The sequence below is a fragment of the Watersipora subatra genome, chromosome 11, assembly GCF_963576615.1.
Source record: "Watersipora subatra chromosome 11, tzWatSuba1.1, whole genome shotgun sequence".
Lineage (NCBI taxonomy): Eukaryota > Metazoa > Bryozoa > Gymnolaemata > Cheilostomatida > Watersiporidae > Watersipora > Watersipora subatra.
This window is the reverse complement of record NC_088718.1, coordinates 35,309,438-35,333,415: the sequence shown is the minus strand read 5'-3', so window position 1 is coordinate 35,333,415 and position 23,978 is coordinate 35,309,438. Positions and strand designations below refer to the sequence as shown.

At 36.0% G+C, this 23,978-nt stretch overlaps 1 protein-coding gene across 2 annotated transcripts in view; it reads right to left on the bottom strand.

The window, feature by feature from the left end:
• The window catches only part of LOC137408548 (uncharacterized), a 33,354-nt gene extending 9,862 nt beyond the window's left edge, over positions 1–23,492 (bottom strand). The window contains exons 1-5 of one of the 2 annotated variants that reach the window (XM_068095114.1): positions 23,450–23,492; positions 6,537–6,724; positions 5,656–5,809; positions 1,754–1,810; positions 104–228 (exon numbers count right to left, since the gene is read on the bottom strand). In XM_068095114.1, the coding sequence (XP_067951215.1) occupies positions 104–228; positions 1,754–1,810; positions 5,656–5,809; positions 6,537–6,718 (518 nt within the window). In that variant the 5' untranslated portion in view covers positions 6,719–6,724; positions 23,450–23,492. The other variant, XM_068095115.1, reaches the window with a different exon arrangement.
• Positions 23,493–23,978: the final 486 nt, after the last annotated feature.

Below are 23,978 nucleotides of genomic sequence, written 5' to 3'. Positions count from 1 at the left end.
CACCTAAAATATGACATATCATATATTTTAGTAATAAATCAATTACAAACGATGGCTACAAAAATAGACAAAGTATAACAGGCGGTAAATAAATGTAACGTACTCAGCATGGACGATGAATCCGCTCGTCTTGCACTCCCAAAATGTTGCCACACTGATAGAAGCGAAAACAACAAGTGCGATAGCAAATAGCACGGCAAATGCATTCAAGACCAACTGAGCAACAATCTACAAGCACAGAAAACATGTACTGGACACGATAAACTCCTTCATATCTTCTGTACATGAGGACATAACTCCAACAAAACTTTAGATAAGTGGTTCTTAACCTGGGTTTGATGGGTCAGTCTAATGGGTCAGATAAAGGTCTCTCAAAGGCAACAGTTGAGTGCACAGAGTTGCGGGGACGTGTCTTTATGAAAAGATATGTAATTTGTTGTGAGTTCATGCATTGTAAAATTTTAGTCTTTGAACACAGCGATGTTAAAGCACAGTTCGTTTTGGGCACCAGTCGAACATACATGCATGAAAAAATCATATTTTATTTTTATCGATAAAGAAGGGGTCAATGAAAGCGCATTCATGAAAGTTGTTCCGTTCAGTGCATTCAACAAGGTTAAGAATCACCTATTTATACATGAACAAAAAGTTAGTTTCGTCTGGGAGGTCACACATCACCAGATTTTTCTGATTGTTTTGTCTGAGTCACAGATATTCAACCAATGATAACGCAAGTTATATCTTGTGTCACAGATATTCAACCAATGATAACGCAAGTTATATCCTGTGTCACAGATATTCAACCAATGATAACGCAAGTTATATCCTGTGTCACAGATATTCAACCAATGATAACGGAAGTAATATCCTGTGTCAGAGATATTCAACTAATGATAACGCAAGTTATATCCCGTGCGAGCCTGGCCATCTTTACTTTCGGACGAACAATTGATCTAGCATGATGCAAAAAGGATACAACAAAAGCGAAAAACTAGGCACTGAGTTCACAGAAGAAACCTTAGCAGAGAACTGGAGATGATTTCTGATTTACTCTTGATTAATACTGCCGATAGGTAACAATGAACTCAAACAACATTTTAGTCGATTTATCTGACATCATCGGTATTTTTTATCATGCGTGATTGTCTTTTATGTTTGAGGTGATCAGACTGCCTGGATGTTTATAGATTAAAATTGACAAAACTTGATCGCGATAAAAACACTCCAACCAAGCAAAAGTGTGAATATGACATCTATAGTTGCAAGAGACCGACAGAATAGAGACGTGTAATGCTGCAACTTGAACCAACAGCTGATATCAACTATCCCTACGATAACAACTAGCGATGTCATTTCTGACATTTTTTCTTCAGAGAATTTAACCACGATCATGTTTTGTCGATTTTCATCTTGAAGCATCCTGACAGTCGGATTACCTCAAACATAAAAAACAATCGCAAATGATAAAAAAACACTGATACTTTTTGCCAAAATTTAGTGTAAAATCAATGTTAAGTATTAAACAGCAATGATCTTAGCTGTAAATGCCACCTTGAATAAAATTGTGTGAAATTATATTACTTCATTGTTTTCTAAGCAGATAGAAAGTTTCAAAGTGGTTTCTTCCATCTACCAAGGAGATGAAATGAAGAGTTTTAAACACGTTTTAGAGTCAATCATGTAGAAGATGAACAAGCGTAAATGACAGAAAAAAAAACAGTAACCCTAAGCAAACAGTGGCTTTGCTACGTACCAGGCAGCGAGCATTCCTATTCACAGCGCATTTACCCACAATTCCAGTGACAAGAATCTACAAAGGAAAGATTGCTGTTTATTCACTTCACTTCGTTGTCATCTTGGTAAAAGGTTCTTGTAGCAGGAGAATGAATGGCCAATTCAACTTCTTTGAACCCATAACATTGTTCTTACCTGAGGCTATAGACCAGCCCGCTCGGACTGCACACACTTATATAGTCTCTATATATACCGATACGCCAGATAGTAGCACGAGTTTCAAACAGAAAAAAACGTTCATAAAAATTTCAGCGATTAGCGGAGCCAAGCCAAACATTCTTCACGCACTGCTGACACATACTTCTGCAAATGAAATAATTGAAAACAATGCAATCAGGAAAACAAATTACACACGTACCAGTATTTATTTGTATCTGAACAATTTTAGTAACAAAATAATTACAAAATAATTTTTTCTAAACGATACCCAACTCGTTTCTAATGTTATTAACTGGATGATGCATACGGTTCATAGAACTTCTAGCTCATCTATATATATATGTTTCTCAAAGTTGATCGTATGTCTGTAGGTGCGTTCAGCTATAGCTATTGAAATATTGCATCCATATCGCAGAAGATTTGATCTCGGACCCTCCTGCTCGCCAGTCCAACTGCCTTACTAACTAATCCACAGAGCTTGATCAATTAGCGAGGTGATATATTGTATGTCAGTATATGCAAGCAGAGAGATTAGCGTTTTCGGTCATGACGTAGCTCCGTAGAAGCCGTAGCTCTCAGCAGTAAGCTTAATTAAATTGTCCATTAGCAATGTGCCAGGCTAAGAGCAAGTGGCAGGCAACTCTCATTGTTTATAAGCTGATTTTTAATACCCGGAAAACGCCGGGTAGCACAGCTAGTCTTGACTAAATTAATTGCCATGTCAGTCCATCCAACCGTATGAAGCCAAGGTTAGAAGCAGGGAAAAAGATTGCATTATTAAGATTTGAACTCAAAAATTATATTAAACTACTAGCTTCACTACAAATTAAGTATTAATTGCTATTGATGTACCGAGTAATTATTAGTACCAATTTGTCAACATTTTTCTATTGATCATCAAAAATCGGTTCATAAAGGTCAAAGAATGTCAAAATGGCAACCAAATAGAAGTGGCGGTCAATTAAAGTGTGGCACTCTAGTTTTCAACACTTCTAGAGTAATAATCAAATGAAGATATCAAATTAAGGTTCTGCGATATGTAAGTTAGGCTGTATTTGAAAATGTTATAATATTTGAGTTTTCGACAAAGTTAAAATGAAAAGTAAAACTTTGTAAATATCAACGCAAAACGCTTTTGTTTCCAAATGAGGCTCTACTGTCATATACATATCACTGATGTATGAATTTAAGAAAAAATCCCAGAGTATATTTATTTTTGTGTAGTAGCATCTAATCAAAAATGCATTAATTTTTGCACAAGTGCGGAGTGACACCAAGGGCGATTTTCAGACATCAGATAAAAGGTGTGTGATATTATGACGAGTTCCTTTAAACCAACACATAGTACATGTAAGCCAAGTGTGATTATTTCACTGTAGCCCTAAATGAAGTGGAAAAACTAAAGGTGTCTAGTTTTTTAAGTATTGTACTCAAATTCATTGCCTACGTAAATGATGACACTAGTCTTTGAATTCCAATGTTGTCAGGCTACAAAATATATGTAGCTCTTCTAGTTAAAGGCAACTGTTTAGTCTAGCAAAGGAATCTAGTATTGTTCCTATTATTCTTAATGTTCTACTAGCGAAATTCCCGGCGTTGCATGGCTATTAAAATCAGCTTATAAACAATGAGAGGTAACATAGTTGCCGGCCACTTGCTATTAGCCTGGCACATTGATAATGGCAACTTTGAGTAAGCTAACTGCTCAACCTATTGCTCTTCATGACGTTACGGCGTAACATCATAACGTGACATATATCACCTGTTGAATCCATCAAACTCGTGTGGATTAATTGCTAAAAGATGGGACCGGTGAACAGGAGTGTCTGAGATCAAATCTTCCACGATGTGGATTCTTTAATCTGTTCCAAAATTTTAATAGTTATAGTTGTTAAAAAACACCTAAAAACTGTGCATTGTGTCTAAAGGAAAAATTCTATATCATATACAGGCCACACCTAGCTTGAACATCCTTTAACATTTAATAAATATAAATTCTTTAACTTTAATATCATTGAGCAAAAGTAATGAACAAACATTTGCTCAAAGATGCCACACCTAGCATCATTGAACAAACGTAATGAACTCCTCAGCGCCTGTAGATACGCTAGCAAATTCTTACTATCAAATTTTAAAGCCTGATGTTTACATGAATCCTTTAACGACCATATTCATCCAGCTACAAGGTTTTAGTAGTTTTAATAGTTCTATTTGTCTATAAAGTAACCAAATCTGGTACAAACGTTTTATCTGAAGACTGCTCTTAGCAAGCATGAAACTAGTAGTAATCAAGTGTTTTATTGAAAGTTATAGTCTGTTTTACTGATTTATATAGAGATAGATCTATAACCACAACTTAGCTTTGTGGTTACAAACATGCAGTTGCAATCTTTGTGAGTTCAAATCCAGTACGAAGCGCATTGTTCATTGCTACATTTTAAACGCTATAGCTGGACAGGTGAACAACAAACAACAAACTTTGAGATATATGTATATGTATATAGTTTACATTTACATGTAACAACAATCATGGGAAAAATATTAGAAAATAGATAAAAAATGGAATTTTGAATTGATCATTGACATCTTAAATCACTGCAATATAATTATATGACATAGTTGCGAGTCTACAGCTTCAGAATCTTATTGACAAGGAAGATAAATCTGAAAACATGATTTTTTTTCATCCAATATCTCACAGAAGCTGCAAATGGCAGCTGTAGCAGCTCTTCAGTTTTGAAGTCTCCATACTCAAATTAGGCTAAATCACTACAGAAGTTGCAACTGAAAGAGGTGCCAACAATCACTTCTAAATCTCTTTTGTCTGCTCCGTCCACAGCCTAATTAGGCGTTTGTTGAAAATGATTTTATTGGATTCATATGTTGGTCATGACTAGATTATTTACTATTCCACTCACATATTGACAAAACTGATATATAAAAGATAACTCCGAGTTGACGGATATGAGTAGATCTAAAAGAATGTTCATTGTCCCTCATTCTACAATATATATTTTCCAGACTCGCTGCTATGTTTAATCTTCAAGACTTAGCTCAGGGAATCTAAAATGATCCTACAACTCATCTCACTAGACTTGAAGATTCAGACCAGCTTTGACATAACAGTCACAGGGTAAGCCTGCTTGCCACCACAACTCACTGCAGTAATTAGGTTGTGGATCTAAGGCTACATAGGTTTTAATTCTCTGTACTTCCATATCTCTATGCTAATACAAAATGTTATACTTACAATTCTTTTTTAAATCCTCAAATTTTACAACTTTTTAATTCTATGTACCACCATGTCTATTTACTAATATTCAATGTTACGCTTACAATTTTTTAATTCTATGTACCACCATGTCTATTTACTAATATTCAATGTTACGCTTACAACTTTTTAATTCTATGTACCACCATGTCTATTTACTAATATTTAATGTTACGCTTACAACTTTTTAATTCTATGTACCACCATGTCTATTTACTAATATTCAATGTTACGCTTACAACTTTTTAATTCTATGTACCACCATGTCTATTTACTAATATTCAATGTTACGCTTACAACTTTTTAATTCTACGAACCACCATGTCTATTTACTAATATTCAATGTTACGCTTACAAGTTTTTGGTCTCAGATCGTGTTGATAAAAATATGCAAAATGAGGCTTCAGAATATAAATGAGTAAGAAACTTACAATGAGACCGGTCCAGATTCCAGCTGCAGCATAATCTATATTCAACCTGTATAACTGAATTTCTCTCTGCAATCTTACAGTAACCTGCCAATAGAATGTGACCACTTGGCACCCTATCATTAGTAAAGCAACCAGCATCTGACCTGCGGTTAACCTTCAAATAAACAAAAACAAATATCCCAGTAATAGAAGTATTTTATAGATATTCATGCTTAGATTACTCCATGAATAGTAATACAACGATGAGACGGCTCCGAAGCTAGCTTTATAATACTCAGGCGACTCCAGCAGGGCCACAAATGCATGTTCTATTACAGTGTACTACAGATACAGTGAATAATGTAAAAACATGTTACTAGTGCAAACAAGACAAACTCTGTATGAAACTCAGTGTATTCTGTTTCGCTTATTCTTATCTACCCACCACCTGTTTGTAACTTCAAATGACAAGCCTAATCAGTAAGCTAATCAATAAGCTACCACAAGTCAAAAATAAACTCCATAGTTAAAGATGAATTTCCACCAAATTTTACTCGATTTTATCGGAATCGATATTTTCCTGTCATTTGCGATTGTTTTTTACTTTTGAGGTGATCTGACTGGCAGGATGTTTCAAGATTAAAATCAACAAAACTTGTTCGTGGTAAAAACGCGCAGATTAAACGAAAATGTGATTATGTCATTTATTATAATTGCAAAGAGACGACAGAATGGAGACTAAACAGAGAATCGTGACTAAAACCATGAATGATGAAACAGAATTAGGCTAAGTCGCAATTGTTAAAAGACCTACAGTGATGCAAATCAAGGAATTAACAACAAAGGCAAATTCATTCTTCCATGTGACTAAAGGTGCCACTACGATACCAGAGAAAACTAACCAATTCACAGTTCCAAGAGTTTTTTTTTGATAACTCTGTGAAATCTTGGGAGACGCTGCCTCATCTTTACCGGGATCAGTGCCACTCGTGTATACATTGATCACACAGAGAGAGTAGTGACGGGAGGAGGCAGGTGTTTCCTGATCCTCATCCTTTGAAAACAGCTTCCCAGTCAACCTCATAACGCGCTGCAACAATGTCACGTATAAGAAAACTGATCGCAAGCAATTTTAGCAAAAGGAAAGAATACAGTTAGTCCTTGTTTAATGAATGTCATTTGTTACAGAAAACTCGCCGAAGAATGAACTCGTCGTTAAATAGGTTATATCATTTCGTCATCAATAAGTCTGTTACTTTTTCCTTTCACATTGATTATAACCTTATCCACTGTTTTGGTAGTATCTTACTAAAGTAATATAAATTTATCCCATGACCAAACGAGTGAAGTGAATGTTTGAGAGTGTTTATGATAAATGCATGTGCACACAACACACGAAAATTATTCATCAACAACGTCGCAAACCCTTGTATCGAAATCTCATCAACAAATTTAACCATTTTTCTGTGGAGTCGTTTAAGTATAATAATAATACAAAACACATATAAACCTATTTAAATATATTACCAAGTCTTTGAAAATTGTTGACATATTCTTAAAACTTACCCATCTGAACGGATTATACACAAATAGACAGATTAATTTGGCCGAAAATCGTTATTAAAACTTGCTAAGTCTTACTTTTATCAAAATTAAGACCGGCAATTGAAACGCCGAGCGACAGAGAATGGAACCATCAAGTCGTGCGCATTTCACGAAAGAATAACGTGCCCATTTCACCAGTCTATAGCATTGGCGAATTGCCGAAGGTTTCTGTAATTAACGTAGGAGTACTGAAACCATTTCTTCATTGCCGATTTCAAATTAACTGAAATTTTGGAAACTTTTGAGTACTTTGGTATTCTAACTGATGTCCAAAGCAGTGAAAGTAAAGGAAATGACGATGATATTTTTTTCTAACGATTCTTATGAGGTTATTACAATATTTAATTATAAGTTTGGATGACTATTGAAGTGTTATAGTCACACTAACAACATCGATGATGGACAATATGTTACTGTTATTATTTTTTCTAAATAGTTTTGTTAAATAAAATTTCTAAAAATCTATATAAATATCACAACTTCTTGATACAGTTAGCTACCCTAGGACACTTATATTTTGCTAGTATTTAGTTTCGTGAGTAGCATACAGAGTAAAATTCCGCGGCAACTTAATTTCGCAACTCTGATGAGTGCAAAAATATAATGATGTGAAAATAAATGCAGTGGAACAAACATAATTATATTCCTCAAGTTCGGTTCGCCGGTAAGAAAAAGTTTTCATTTTGGGTTTAGTTTGTAATTGTGAACCGTAGGTAGAATTGTATGGCCGAGATCGATAATGCAATGTGATCGCTTGCTGCCATTTGTTTCTTGGACTACTGTAGAATGGAATTTAATTACGCTGAAAATTCAAACGTTTTTGTCACAATTTAGCTTGTTTTTATATTAATGTATTTTAATTTTAACGATCAACTGTGTTGTGTATAGGTATTAATTTTAACGTTTTCCCAAACACTCAACTGCTGCTAATAATTGCTTAACATCTTTATTACAGTAATTACAAGTTGTATACGAATACATACATGATACAGCTGCTAGTAATACTACAGCTACAGATACTAGCACAGTGTGTAGTTATTATAACTTCTTCTCTTCCTTTTTTATTAGTGTTATTTATCAGAGCTAACTCTTTCTCTATTGCCTCATCTTCTGAACTATTACAAGTTATTGAAGAGGTGTCAGTGGTGAATCCAAACCTTTCCAGAGCCATGCTGCTTGTGTAGTACTGTGAGTGTCAGTGTGTCTTATTTTCTTTCAACACGTTGTGCTCACTGCATTGATTGATGTCCCCAACAAATGATAACGCTACTAATGCATGTGCATTGACATCAAATTCCTATCATTATAAATCATTCTTAATGGGAAAATAATCATAATTAATTGCAAAATAATAACGTAATAAATTTAACAGTCAAATTATTTTGTTGGTTTATATTTTAACGATGCTATAGTGGTCGTTAAAAACGTTAAAATAAATGTCGTTATAAAATTCCATTCTACAGTATCAACGAACAAAGCTATTTAACTCCGCGTTTTCGCTCGTTCGTTATGATAGTTCAGTTTCGCTCATGAAATTTTCGCGAGAAGATGACTTCGCGAAAACGCAAAAGTTAGATGAGGCGAATACATAAGTGTCCTAGGGTATGACGTTTTGAAATGTAAACAAAATTGTGCACTGGTTTTCTATTATTACTGTATTACTGTATTACTATATTAATAATATTGATTATTCTAATAATATCAGTGCATTTTACTTCTAATATTGCATTTCTCCTATTGCAGGGGGAGAGATAAAACAATCCTTTCCTTTCATTATTGCTGTTTGTCATGACCAAACACTTTTTTAAATAGATTGTCTAAAAATCTATATAAATATCACAACTTCTTGTTATTGTTAGCTATGACGTTTTGAAATGTAAACAAAATTGTGCGTTGGTTTTCTATTATCACTATATTAATAATATTGGTTATTCTAATAATATCAGTGCATCTTACTTCTAATATTGGCCAATATTGCATTTCTCCTATTGCAGGGGGAGAGATATAAACATATAATCTTTTCCTTTCATTATTGCTGTTTGTTGTATATAATAACACCCACACCCAGTACATTACAGCTACCATTGCAGTTATCCTATTGCATTGCAGTTATCCTATTGCACTGCAGTGCCATTTGACTGCTAATATTGCATTTCTCAACCATCAGTACCCTTTCTTTTTTTCCAATATCACTTTGGTCGTGGGCTGTATGACAGGGGAATTGCTAGTTATTTCAATCATAAATTTCAAGACTTTAAAAAGTTAAGTTAGTTGTGTATGCTCCAGCCTGACCTTGGCAAAGATAATATAAGCATACAATATGATAATATGTACTGAAAAGAAGGACAACTTGATATTTAAGCAGTAACAGCATAAAAAGTGCAATTTTGTACCAATTCGGCATAATTTACTCTAGTAGTCTAATACATTCTGAACTGGAACATGGTGTACGTTAAGCGACTACTAAACACTTGGGTTAGACTGGAGCAAAGGCTATAATACTTGACTACCAGTTTTCATTTCTAAGTCTAATTTGATTCCATTACTAGCTATTAGCTACTGTTGTTTGTTCATGCTCCCAGCTGTTCATGCTCTTAACAAAGAAGATGAAATCAATGTTTCATCATTATTCCTACTAGGCACATTCCAGGTAGCTCAGCTGAGCAGATCCCTGGCTGTGTGAATAATCAAGAGAATCGTATGATTGTAAGCAAGCGATGAGAATGCAAAGAACTATTCTTATAGTGAATGTTAAGCACATAGGTTTTAATAACGAACAACATCGTAACAATGAAGATTTAATTTATTTACATGAATTATTAATACAATCTGCTAGGTTTGGTAACACCGACATTATTATGTATTAAAAATACTTAAAGAATAGAGAAAGCATAATATTATTATGCTTTATTAGTTATCTTGAGGTGTTGACTGATGTTCTAAAAAAATAATCAAGGAGATTGACCCACTAGAAGCTGAGATATTGCCAGCCAAACACAGGTCTACCTAAGAAAGAATCAGAGGAAAACCCTTCGAAAATCCCGAAAACTGTGACGTATGAAATCGACTTAATGTTCCTGTGCCGGAGTTGCGCACCCTTACCGCCGTTACGTATAATGATTGTTTTGGCTACGAGATGTGAAACGCTTCTCGCGATAGTAAATAATTTAGACTAGCTCTGGTTTCTCAGGAAAATCAAGCAAACATTGTGTGGTAAATGCATTTTCCCACAACCCCTCGCCGTGATTTTTCAAAACAGAAGAGCAAACCTTGACTATTGTGCTTCAAATTTTAACTCGATCTCCACGAATATGCTCCGAAGATCCTCTGTTCAACGAACGGCGCGTGTATAGTCTATATGCAACATCCGCGATTGCAGTTCGTTTAGAATAAGAAATGGAATGTGAATTTTTGTTCATTCATCATTTTTCTACTGTGTATCTACTGCAGCATTCAGTTGATTTTCATGATTATCGTCACTATTAACAGACTTTAAGTTCACTACAGTCATAATCTTAAAAAGAATAACTGCTGCTGACCGTGCTGCTCTTGCTGTAAGAAAAGAAAACGATAACTTTTGATTTGATTTTTCTATTGATCTATTATCTTATCTATGATTATTTTTTATGATTAATATAATAATCATAATGCATATTATACAAAATAATAATATAACTGCGTATAGAATAAATGATGTAACTAATATAATATGTAGAAAGTGATGGCAGAATGTTGCGAAATAATAGATGCGTGTAATTATTTTATTCTAAAACTAATCTACACGTCAGAGGGACTGGTTCGGAATCCTCAGAGCAATGGTTGTTAGGCCCAATTTGATTGTTCTATACTTTCAGGGATTAAACCAATTAAAACGCTGTGATTGTTATAGGAGCGCGCATTAGTTGGCTTAATTGACCAATGGCACACAAGTTGATTTCATATGTCATATATTGATGATTACCAAAACACTTAGGTTTTTTGGTAGACCTGTGTTTGGCTGGCTATATCTCAGCTTCTGGTTGGTCAATCTCCTTGATTCTTTTTTTAGAACATCAGTCAACACCTCAAGATAAATAATAAAGCATAATAATATTATGCTTTCTCTATTCTTTAAGTTTGCATTAGAGCTTTTAGCATGCTTTTCAGTAAGTCTCAAGCAATCCTTAGTTTATCTTCAACACTATTGCTGTTACTAATAGTATTAGTGACTTAATGATTAATTATTATTAAGCGTTTCGCTAAAATCAATGAAGCAGTTCTGAGATTTATTGTCAAAGATGGACCTTGTATCTACACCATTGGAAAGCCTGGTTCCCAAAATTTGCTCTCAGTGTTAGATCGTCGATATCAGCTGCTTAGAAGAAAAACATTTACCAATAAGTTACTACCCAAACTCTGCAATTCTGAAGTGGACAAGCAGAAGTGTTTACTTATGGACCAATGCCCTATGTATTCTTCTACTTCAGACTTCTGGTCCAGTGATACATCAGCCCTACATGGCTTTAGCCATAAGCTTTATTGATAGAAGTTGGTCATTTCAAAACGGATGCCTACAGTGCTTCTATACTCCAGGAAATCGTAATGCTGAAAATATTCAAGAGGCTATACAGAATTCCTTAGACAACTGGCCATTGTCATTGTGCAATTTGAGTGCAATATCCACTGACAACACTAGTAACATGGTGAAAGCTTGTAGACTTCTCATGACCCCTCGCATGCACTGCTTTGGCCATTGTTTGCACCTTGCCATCAGTGGTGCTCTTAAGGATGCTCTTAAGGATCAATCAAAGGCTGCCAATGTGAATGATAAACGTTGAAAGATGTCCGGCTATTTTACACAAAGCTTCCATTGAAAAGCAAATCTACGAAAGGCTCCAAAACTGAAACTGCCTCAAAAAGCTATGGTGTCTGATTGTGAGACCAGGTGGAGTGCTAAATACCATATGCTGGACCGAATACTGCAGGAAGAACCAGTCATAAGGCGAGTGATATTCAGTGATTGCAAACATACACATATTGTGTTGACCTGACACGACGGAATGCTGCTGAAAGATATCCACGCTGTTCTATATCCTTAGGTAGTTAACGGATTTACTCTCAGGTTAGGATGAAAATTTGGTGTAACCACACTGCTTGTAATATAACTATTATTGTCTATACATCTACTACATTAAGTCTATGACTGCAAGCAACACATATGTTGATAATAATTGTCACAGTCATCTGTATGACAAAGAAATGGATTTGCTTTTTAAGTGAAATTGAAACCACCATGTCAATGGTGTTGCCTTTACTCAAGTCACTAAAAGACGTTCTTCAGTTTGTCGACAAAGACTCAAGAGTTTACTTACAAAATGCGAGCATGTATCATTGATGACATAAATAGGTGGTATAACCCAGAGCCAGAAGACTTCAGTGATGATGTGCAGTGAGTGCTTAATCTTTCATGCTACTTACAATGTAGATCTAAGATTCAAAAGTGCTTATGTTTTTGACAAGAATGGCATCAACAAACTACTAGTAGCTGAATATACTAGATATTCTAGCGACTCAACTAACGAGTATGAAAATTAAACTCATCTCTTACAGAAAGTAGTGACAATGGTGTAGCGGTTAAAGCACATAAATTACATAATTTTTTTATTATATATTTCAATACATCAGAGTCTTGGCTTTCGAATGAGCCTATATTCAATACACAAAGAATAATAGAACTATGAAAAACGGGGTGTCAAAAGTACGTCCTGCAAAAAAAACACTTGGTTCAGGTACTCAAAATGTGACGCCATAATTCTCATTTAGCCTTAGGTCGTCGATCCCTTTCGCTGCCATTGAGGCTGCGTTTTTCTGTGACAATCGGTGCTGTTAAACCCAGAGAGCGCTAATAATAAACTAAGATTCTAGATAATCAACAATGCCCGCGATCGTGCTAACGCCCGACCAATACAAACACATGTTCTGGGTTAATTAATTATGCTTCAATAAACGTACTGTCGTTGATAAAGGTAATGAAATCCCATCGATTAAATTATGACCTGCGGTTGCGTGGCCCTAGGACTAAATGTCAATCGCACTTTCACGAGATCACGCAATGCTTGAAAATAATTAGTCTCAGTCGTCACCCTCAACATCGCATTAAAAATAAAGAGCTAGTGTATAATATCATCGGGAAAATATAGTATGATTCTTGGAGTCTGAGGTACTTATCATAGAAATAATATGTACATAGAGAACTAATGACACTGACTCCTTTGTCATTTTCATTCGTTCTCTGGAGTTGTCCTACCTTCGCCTGCCACTTGCGTCATTATCGTAGTTGATAAATAAGCGGTAAGAGCACACAACAACGAATATGAGAATTGTGACGCCACAATTTTCGAGACTATGCCAGTAAACTTGTTCGCGGTAGAGCTCTGGGAAAATCCTATAAACACCAACCAATGTCTGTTACACCATGGCAAACAATAGCTCATTCGAAAGCCAAGACTCTGATGTATTGAAATATAAAATAAAAAATTATGTAATTTATGTGCTTTAAGCGTGATGAATGTGAGTTAGTCCACACACCCAAGCGCATAAAGCTTAATAGTTTTTGCCTATGCCTAGATCTGCTGAGACTGAGAATTTTTCTACAGCTCAAACTTGAAAACGAGATACTGTGGTGTGAAACAGATAATCCGCTATATCGAGACAGTAACATATTGCACTGGTACAGTGATGTGCAACATTATGGCAACCCCCTGCACAATTTGACAAGCGTCACGTTTCATTGGTATTTTTTGTGCTTAAAATCAATAAAAGTAGGCAATGTTATACATCATTTTGCACAGAAATTTGTGGGCAATTCAAAGATGCATTTTAATTCTAGCAGATTTCAACTGCTTTTTCATAACTAAAAAATATATTTCTAATGGTGGAAAACTTCTCGCTATAGTGAAAGTGCTCGAATTGGTTTAGCATTGAACATTGCTCAATTGAGGAAAACCTACAAACTAAATTCTTGGTACAAGTGATGGTGGCCCTGAAAAGGGCCATTGGGTTTTAAATTGAGGTCTAGTACTTTGTTGGCCAGCCTTTATTTCTGGTGACAGCGTGACACCGCCTTGGCAGGCTGCCGCGGATGTGGGATGCTTCACAGTAGGCTAAATACACCGAAGCTTGAACTTTTCATTTGGTCTCCTTCTCAAATAATTATTTCCAGCATGATTCTGTAGATTTAAGGTTGATAGAACACTGAAAAGTACTCTATGCCACTGTTTTTCGGTCCAGGAGCAATGAATCTTTGCCCATGCCAAATGTGTCTTCCTCTGCTTTTCTGAAAGTAAGGTCTTTCGTCTTGCTTTACATCCTCTCAATCCATTTTTAATTAGTCTTCTCCTCCCTAATGAAGATGAGGCTTTTACTCCAGTAGACGTTCTTCATTCTCGTCGCAGGTCAGTGCTGGTTTTCTTTCTGTCAGAAAGTGAAAGTCGCACTAAACTGCAGTTGTCTCTGGTAGAGCTTTTGCGTTTTCTCTCTCTGCCTTTACGATCATCTGTCGTGCCTGTCGACTTCCATCTCTTGACAATGCCAGCAACACTTTTCATGGAACATTGAACCTCCTTTGCAATCTGCTTGTTTGATTCCCTTGCTGGGGAAGGTGAATGATTAAAGCTCTTTTCTCATTGGCCAACCTCATGTTGTGAGAGAATTTTAAAATGTATTCGATGGTCATTGCGAGTAGACTTTTAAAACCAACTGGTCATTGTTGAGATGGATTTGAGATAGTTTTGCATTGTTGATAAATTTCTTACATGTCTCCAACATTCTATACAACATTGAGCAGATTAGAATACTTCAAAGACTTTGTTTGGGGTGATTAAGCGAGTGAAAAGTTTACAGTGAGCTTGGAGACTGGAAGCAAATTAAGCTCTAACTTTTTGTAAACAATGAAACAAATAATTTAACCAAATTAAAATGGAAAGATCATATATTTAGTTTCAAAATGATATATAGATGTAAGGAATTAGGCTAGTTTGGGATGAGATATGAGACAAGAGATGCTCTCGGCCAACAATTTGCAAAGGGGTTGCCATAATTTTGCACACCACTGCAGGGTGCTAATGCTCGCATGTTTTTTATGCTCAGCCAATTGTCAAAACGCTATCTTTGCGTGCAGGCAACATGAGTTGTCAGTGAAAGAACATTTTCAGTGAGTGGACATATTGTTTTAAAGATTTTCAATATTTTTTTTCAAACATTTTTATAATTATTTTAGAGCTACCTCCAACTAACTTTAGGTGGCATATGATATTTCGTGTGCTGTCTTTGACCTCTATTATGTTTACCATTGAATTTTTAGGTAGAGTTTGATCTATCAAATCATGCCTGAGGTTTCTAATATAAGGTGATTTCTAAAGCCAATATTGCCAGAGTAGCTTTTTATATTCTAATTTCTAAAGCTAAACTCAAGAAGCATGACATTTAGCATGCCAAAATATAACATTTTGTCAAAAGTCCTTACATGTGAAGAAATATCATTCATCAGTTTACCTATTTGGAATAGTCACAGCGGATAACTGTGCGCAGCATTCAGACTACATTAGACAAATAAACAATCTCTTTCCCCTCCCTTTCTCTGAGCAGCTTTGAAGCATTGAACACCATGCAAAACAGCTCCAATTACCATACTTATAATGACTGCCAACAGGTAAAACGCTATATTTTGCCACAATCTATGGTTTAGATGCAGTAATACAACAGCTATAAACTGTGTTACTTTCCAAAGTTCAGCACCTAGAGTAGGGTTGCCAGATGGATGAACAGAAAATACAGGAAATATTATGGCTGGAAGTGGGTTCTGTATTTGAAGGTGTATAGCGTACATATAGTGTCTTGTATATAGTTATATCACGGGTACTCCAATCGTTGCGATAGGCGACAGTGAGGAGAAAATAAGAAGAATCTCTTTTTCTTCTCATCGTCGCCTATTGCAACACTCGGAGTACCCGTGAGTTACCTATATGGTAGTTGCATGATATTATGACAGGATACTAATATAATAATGATATACATGCATATAATGCTGTAAGGTAGTGTATATTAGACCCTGCTTAGTATGCATTGTCTCTTCTTCTCTTCAGTCTTACAATATTTTGTTGATTGTCTACACTTCTTCAGCAACAGCAGCATAAAATGCTTTCCAGTCTATTTTCATATTGCATGCCACTTGCAGCTCTGATTTTACAAGTACAGTTGATGCTCTGTTTTTTTCTTTTGTCCATTTGGCTGTCATAAGTGAAAATACACGCTCAGGACCGGCATTGCTGGTTGGTATGGAAAGTATATACGATACAAGCTTAGCTGTTTCCGGAAATAGTGGTGTGCTATTGAAGAATTAACTCCACTTCTCAGCTGGGGAGCCTAAGGACTTGATGTTATCCCAGGGAATTTTCCTGATACCACTATGCTCTTCGTACAATACGTCCTCATCTACATGGCTTAAATTGAGATCATTCTTCAAGTCAAGCATGTGTTGCAGTTGCTTTGTACGAATAAGAGTCCTCTGTGAAGTCAAACCATATCCCTAGGTAGGCAATAGCTTTAAAAACAAGAACAATTTTGTAATCTGCATTATTTGTATTGTATGCTGTATGCATGTATGAGACCCATTACGCTTTTTCTAAGTTCTACTTCTTCCATTCTGTCTTTCAAAGAGTCTCTCAGTCCATTCATAACGCTATAAAGCTCCATTATTGTACCATTGTCCTTCTCGTGTTGTAGAACAGCCTTCTCAAATACAGTGGTAACACATATATTTGATATGAAGCTCAGATGGAGTTCCACAATGCATTCCTTTGCTTGAGGATTGTCATCCCCCTCCATTTGAGTTTTAGTAACTGTTTAACAGCAGTTGGGCAAGCATCCCCGAGTGAAATAAAATAACTTTTCACTGCTGGTAAAACCTTTAGTAATCTCTCAACTGCAGATTTTAATGACAGCCATTTTGTGGGCACATGTCTTAGTAGTTCACACCACTCTATATCAAGAAATTCATAGAACTACTTAAGCTGCTGTCTTCGGCCTGCTGAAGAAGAAAAATGATTAAAGACTCGTATTACTATTGACTCAACATCCACATCTAAATTGGAAGCAGAATTCTTTAAGCAATTGTGCACGAGATGAGCACAATAGTTAGCTTTTAGTAAGTTCGGTTGTTCTACCTTCAGATATTGGTAAACAGAATGGTGCACTCCATAGTTCACAAATGCATTTTCAACACTATACGCTGTCACCTTCAACATATCAATATTGAATTTAGCTAGCGATTCATGAATTAGCTATGCTTTTACCAGCTAGGCTATGCTTATAGAGTCTACTTTAGGGTCTTCATAGAAATCCAATATAACAGATTAAATGTCATCGTGTGGCGTATAGAATCTCAGCATCACTGGACACATCTTTAGTTCCCTTTATTACTAGCATCACCCGCAATACTAAATGGCAGCAACACATATCGTAGTTCTTGACAATAGCCTCAGCTTTTGTTTGTCCACAAGATATCTGCTTTGCAACAATACTCCCAGACTACATAATCCTATCCAGTTTCATATCACAGTCCAATGAATTATAACTCAAGCTACGTTTCACTGTGTGAAATACTTTGGTAAGCTCAGCAGCAGTTACTTGACTTTGCTGAGAGTTTTCTGTAGAAGCAAAAACCGTAGACAACAGCTGATTATCTTTAGTTGAGCTTACACTTGTCTTACAGTACCTGGTTTCTTCATGTTGTTCAAGGTCCGCTGCTCCTCCTGATGCGATGGAAAAGTCTTTGTTGCATAGACTGCAGCGCACTTTGTATTTATCTCTGCTCACAGGCTTTATCCACATAAAGTTCTCTTCCCATGTTTTACTATATACTGTCCAGCACTTGGATTTGTTTAGCGGAGTATGGTGAAGATTTTCAGCTGTCGAAGAACTTGCATCAGATATGCTGACTGATGAACTACCAAATTTATTGTGGGCTGTGGCTGAGAATATCATAATTCACTAGAACTTTCCTGAATCTGTGGGGTGGGGAGGGGAATTTCCTTTCTATCCATTGCCAACTCCACAATAGATAGAAGGGAAATTCTCCACCAATGGGGGGTTGTATATCATTGCCTATATTATATATCTATCAATCATTGATGGTTATTATTATATAATACTCCAGTTGGCTCAATAGCCAATACAGCTGCAATGGTTGTTGTATATGTATTACATGTACATGCATTTATAGAAAATAGTTACAGATAAAAAATAATGCTCACCTGGAACTCAAATACAGGACAGTCAAGGTCAAACACAGGACACGAACAAAAAACAGGACAATCCTGTCAAATACAGGACATTTGGCAACCCTAACCTAGAGCCAAGTGGAAGGGAGAAGTTCGTAGATTTGAAAGGGTTTAAACCTTACATCCGATAGTAGGCTATAAGGTATGATGATCCATACCTGCCAACCTAAGAGTGGGGCAATGCGTGAGATTTGGTTTTGGGGCAATTGATGTATCAATGATAGTATATATAAAATTGTGGAAATTGGGGCAAAAATCTCACACATTTCTCACGCATTTTCATTTTTTCTTTGGGGTGATTGCGTGAGTCTCACGCTCAATGCGTGGGAGTTGGCAGGTATGAAGGTATTGGATGTAAGGTTTAAAATAGTGTTGGTTTTTTTCAACTCATAGTAAATTGCAAGGGTAACTGAGGCAAAATGCCAAACATTGTTAATTTTGACACACTTTAGAGATTATGTATCCAAAAAGCTACAGAAAACGGTATAAGCAAGTTAGATATCCCAGCTGTACCTAGCATGCGTAAATTCGAAAAAATCTTGTTGATTTAAAGCAATGCTAACGACTTGGTTGAGCGATGTCGTACTAGTTTTGACCAAGCTACTTTTACAGGCAATCTAGCAGTTATGTTTCATTCAAAATTTGCAACACATTGAAAATCAAAAAACCTTAGGCTATTCAAAAATATAGGAATATCGAAAAGATACCCGTTAGTCGAGTTTTTACCTCCTCGAAAGCCTCTACGTTGGCGAATCAATCCGTAACTCCCCTCGTTACTCTAGTCAGATCTAATATATATAATACAGTGCACCCTCGAGATACGATGTTAATTCGTTCCAGAGTTGTCATCATATGGTGAAAAAATCGTATGTAGGGGTATATAGACCATTGTAATTATACAATGCAAACACACCCTGGTAAAAATCGTCAGTTTTTTTTATAAAAATGTGTACATATTGACAATTAGCAACAAAATAGTATGTTAACTTTAGTAATTATAGTTACCTACAGTAACTGTATTGTATTTAGTGTATTTTAATGGTTATGATCTGCAATAAAACGCAAAATTATAATGTGTGTACCAAATGCAGTACGTACGGTAAGGAGTTCTTGCCTTCAAAAGGTACGCATAACATAAACTTTGAATTCACTTCAAATAAGTTTAGCTTTCTAAACCTACACTTAAAACTAAGTTTTAGTATATATTTTGAACTATTTTACTGAATTTCAATTTTTTATCACGAAATTTTATCCTTCAGCAGTTCCTATCTTCACTTTCACTATAAACTTTAGCCTATCTGGTTGAAACCTTTTTCAACCAAAATCAATAAGGCCGAGCGATGCAGTTATAGAAAGCGGCCTCTCGCACACTTGACCATTTAATGGCTACAGAAAAAAATTTTTTTATTTTCTAGACAGGACGTACATACCTTTGGAGTAACGTGGCTTTAGCTGGTACATGTAGCGAGTAAAGCAGAGATGAGGCAAAAACGTATCAATGCTAATTATGGTGCTGTACACTTGAAAATAAATTTTAAACGTAATGAATTGGAATTTTTTAGCAGATTAAAAGAAGTTGTCCATTCCTGTCCAATTTTTCTACTTTTTATACGAAAAATTGATGGTGCAATGCAGAAAATTGTTAGCTAGCGCTTGTAAAAGGATCCAGAGAATGTGGTACAGTAGTTTGTCTTGTTTGAAATGTGCACAAGAATCAATGTAACCAGACATACAAAGTTTGTACGTATTTATACCCTAGGGGGGGGAGAGGACTTTAGCAAGTTTCAAATAGTAATGTGGATGCGTCAACTATCCTGAGTAGCTAGTTACATGAGTTACATACATACATACGATGAATTGTATTCACGTAGAAGATAACAAGCCCATATGCAAAGACATGGTTAAACAAGAAAATAAAACATAAAATTAAAAGGAAACAAACAAAATGAATAAAATATGAAAAACATGCCAAACAAGAGATAAATAATATATATTATACATGCATTGTTTTAATGTACTAGTCTACATCAGTAAATTAAACACTTGAAATATTTCCGCGAATGTGGGGTTTTCTGTATCTTCTACATCCTCGCCTTTACTAAATGGTTGCTCCTTTTGAATGCTGATCGCGTGCATGACCTAGCTCATTCAAATCTTCAGTCAGAGGCTCTTTCTTGTGCTTGCTTTAATGGAGTTCTTGTTTTAATCATAATTGCAAATGCTGATTGGTTGCGATCATATTCCTTGACAATGTTGATAATACGGGTCCCTTCTTATTATTTACGACATCCAACTTTGTTGACATAGAAATCATTTTTCCTTCGTTTTGTAACGTTTGTATCGGTCTCAGATTCCATAGATAACGAATTAAATGTAGATACTTGTAGTTATATACCTATGCTGACTTATGCAGACCTATGCTGACTTAAGTTTATAGTAAAAGCTGTAATAACGCTACAAATGAATATTTGCTCTCGCTTGTGCATTTTACACGAAATTTTCCAAGCGGATATGAGAGAAGTCGATCATCGTGTCTCTTCTAAACGTTCTAAGAATGTTTTTGACAAACTACATTTCGGTGTCTTTTTTATTTCGACGTGTGTTATGAGCACACCGACGGCCAAATTTTAACTTGGGTGAAACTTTTCTCAAATTCGTATGGTGAAATAAAATTCGTATAGCGAGGTGAAAATATCACCATGTTTGACTTCGTAAAGTGAAAAAATCGTATATCAGGGTAATCGTATCTCGAGGGTGCACTGTATACGGTATTATCTAATATATCTAATATAAAAAAGATAACGATTTGTGAGTTTCTAGCCGCAATTCCTAACTCGGTTGCGGACTGTACACAAAAATAAATTTTGGTGCCTATAATATAACTGCACGTTGACAAGGTCGTTTCTACGGAACTACAAAACTGCTAATGCTAGCAGTACTGCATAGTCGTAGTAGGCTGTTGTTGTAAATGGTTTTTAGTATACTCTTGAATAGGGCTTGTATATTGATGCTTTTATTATTACAAACTATTACGTATGTGCTACATTGCAAAGCGGTTATTTTATATGACTACAGCATGAAACAGCTTAGAAACTCCCAACTCACTCAACGTTTCTTCTGCTGTTGGCAAGGGGTGATGCTCTCTTTTTATAGACTTGCTAAGATTTGTAAAGTCTATACACACCCGTAATTTACCATTTTTCTTGGGAACTACTATGCACGATGCACACCATTGAGTAGGTTTCTCGATACGCTCGATTACCCCTAGCTGTTCCATTCTATTGAGTTCGTTCTGCAGCATATCCTTTCTCGCAGCCGCTACACTCCTAGAAACAGCCTGAACAAATGGTGTACAGTTATTTTCCAGGGTTATTTTCACCTGAGCATCCATTGTTCCCAGACCTTTAAACAATTCCGGGTAGCTTGCAAGCCAATGTATATCTGCTTCTACACTATCAGTGAAATTAATAAGACCTAATTTAGAAATGGCTGGCTTTCCCAACAGCGGAGTCACCAAATTCTTAACAAAATAAACTGTCTCGCGAACTTTCACCTCCGAAGAGGACAATGTTACCTCCTTTTGGCCTGTAACAACCAATCTATGGTTTCCAGCGCCTCTGAGGATTTTGTTAGAGTGATTGACGTTTTCCACTAAATTAGCCATAGACTCCGGCACAGCTGTAACCGCGGCTCCCGTGTCTAGTTTAAATTTCACCTGATGTGAATTCAGTCTGATGTTCGCGATCCATGCTTTTGGAGTTTCAGTAATATTTTCAATCGTGAGTCCATCTAGTCATTCCGAGTCGGAGCCAAAGTACAAACTCTCTAGTCCCTCGGACTCCTGCGTGAGCTCGCTAGTTATATTTATCTGCGATCCTTTTTTTGTTTTACATGCCTTAGCTCTAGCCCAGTGCCCTTTCGCTTTACAGATATAACAAGTCGCGTTGCGTGCAGGGCATCTTTCTCTCTCCCTCTCTCTCGGATGCGAGTCTCTGTTACAAAAAAAAACTTTTGTTTGACCTGTTGACCGCAAGTTCGCTTTTTGAATTTGTCGCTAATTGCAGTATAATTTTTTACCGCATCTAAGTTATCATCATGGGTTTCCCCTAATAACTTTGCAGCTTGAACATGGTGGGATATGAACTGTTTAGCTTTTCGAATACAAGTCGCCAAGTCTAACTCTTCGATATCGATAAGTTGTTCTCTGAGTTTGTTATCCACCACTCCTACCACAATTCTGTCTCTTATCAACTGGTCACGCATGTTGCCGTAGTCACAGTTGTCTGCCTGAGTATGAACTTCAGTGATAAATTGATGAATTAACATAGATCCTTGTTTAAGACTGTTGAATTTTACTCGTTCATAAATAATATTTCTGACGGGTTCAAAATGATTGTCAAACATGGCGATTACATTCACCAATGTTCTTGTTCTACCTTCTTCCGTCTCATGAAAATTAAGTTGGTCATAGATAGGAACACTGTCCGATCCCATTAGCATTAGTAGGTTTGCAATTTTCTCTTCTTTCTCCATATCGCCATACTTTTTGGCTATTCTGAGGATATTAAATTGCCTTTTGAATGTTTTCCACGATACTGAAAGATTTTCATCTTTGAAATTAAATTTTAATTTCTTTACAAAGCGATCATCTTTACTTCCTTCCGCCATTATTTATTTAGATAACTGGTTTCTAACAACTATTTACTTAGTTATTTATTTCCTAGGATTTATCCAAATCCTCAACTTACCTCACGAGTACCGAACAACGCAAATTATAGTTAGTAATCCCGGTAAGATTCAGCCAAACTTCACTACTAGGCTTAGAGGTAATTAACAACGCTAGCGTGGGTACGCTTATTCTGACACTATATAGGAATACTCGGGATATATACCTATTAGTCGAGCGTTGACGTCCTTCTTGTAAGCATCCAGGTTGACGAATGACTCCGTAGCCTGATCCCCGTCCTCTCATGCGCATCCGATTAGTCCGACCAATCAGACACCTCTTACAGGTTTTGGCTCGCCCACAAAACAGTTATACTTTTTCTTCTAATTACAATACAAATTAGAACCTGACTTTTCAGCAATTATTAGCCTAGCTACAAAACAGTTATATTTCTATTAAATATTTATTGGAACCTGACTTTTCAGCAAATATTAGCCTAGCTACAAAACAGTTATATTTCTATTAAATACATGTTAGAACCTGACTTTTCAGCAATTAATAGCCTAGCTACAAAACAGTTATATTTTTATTAAATACATGTTAGAACCTGACTTTTCAGCAATTATTAGCCCAGCTACAAAACAGCTATATTTCTATTAAATACATGTTAGAACCTAACTTTTCAGCAATTATAAGCCTAGCTACAAAACAGTTATCTTATTTCAACTTCATAGACTTGAACAGCAAGTATTAGC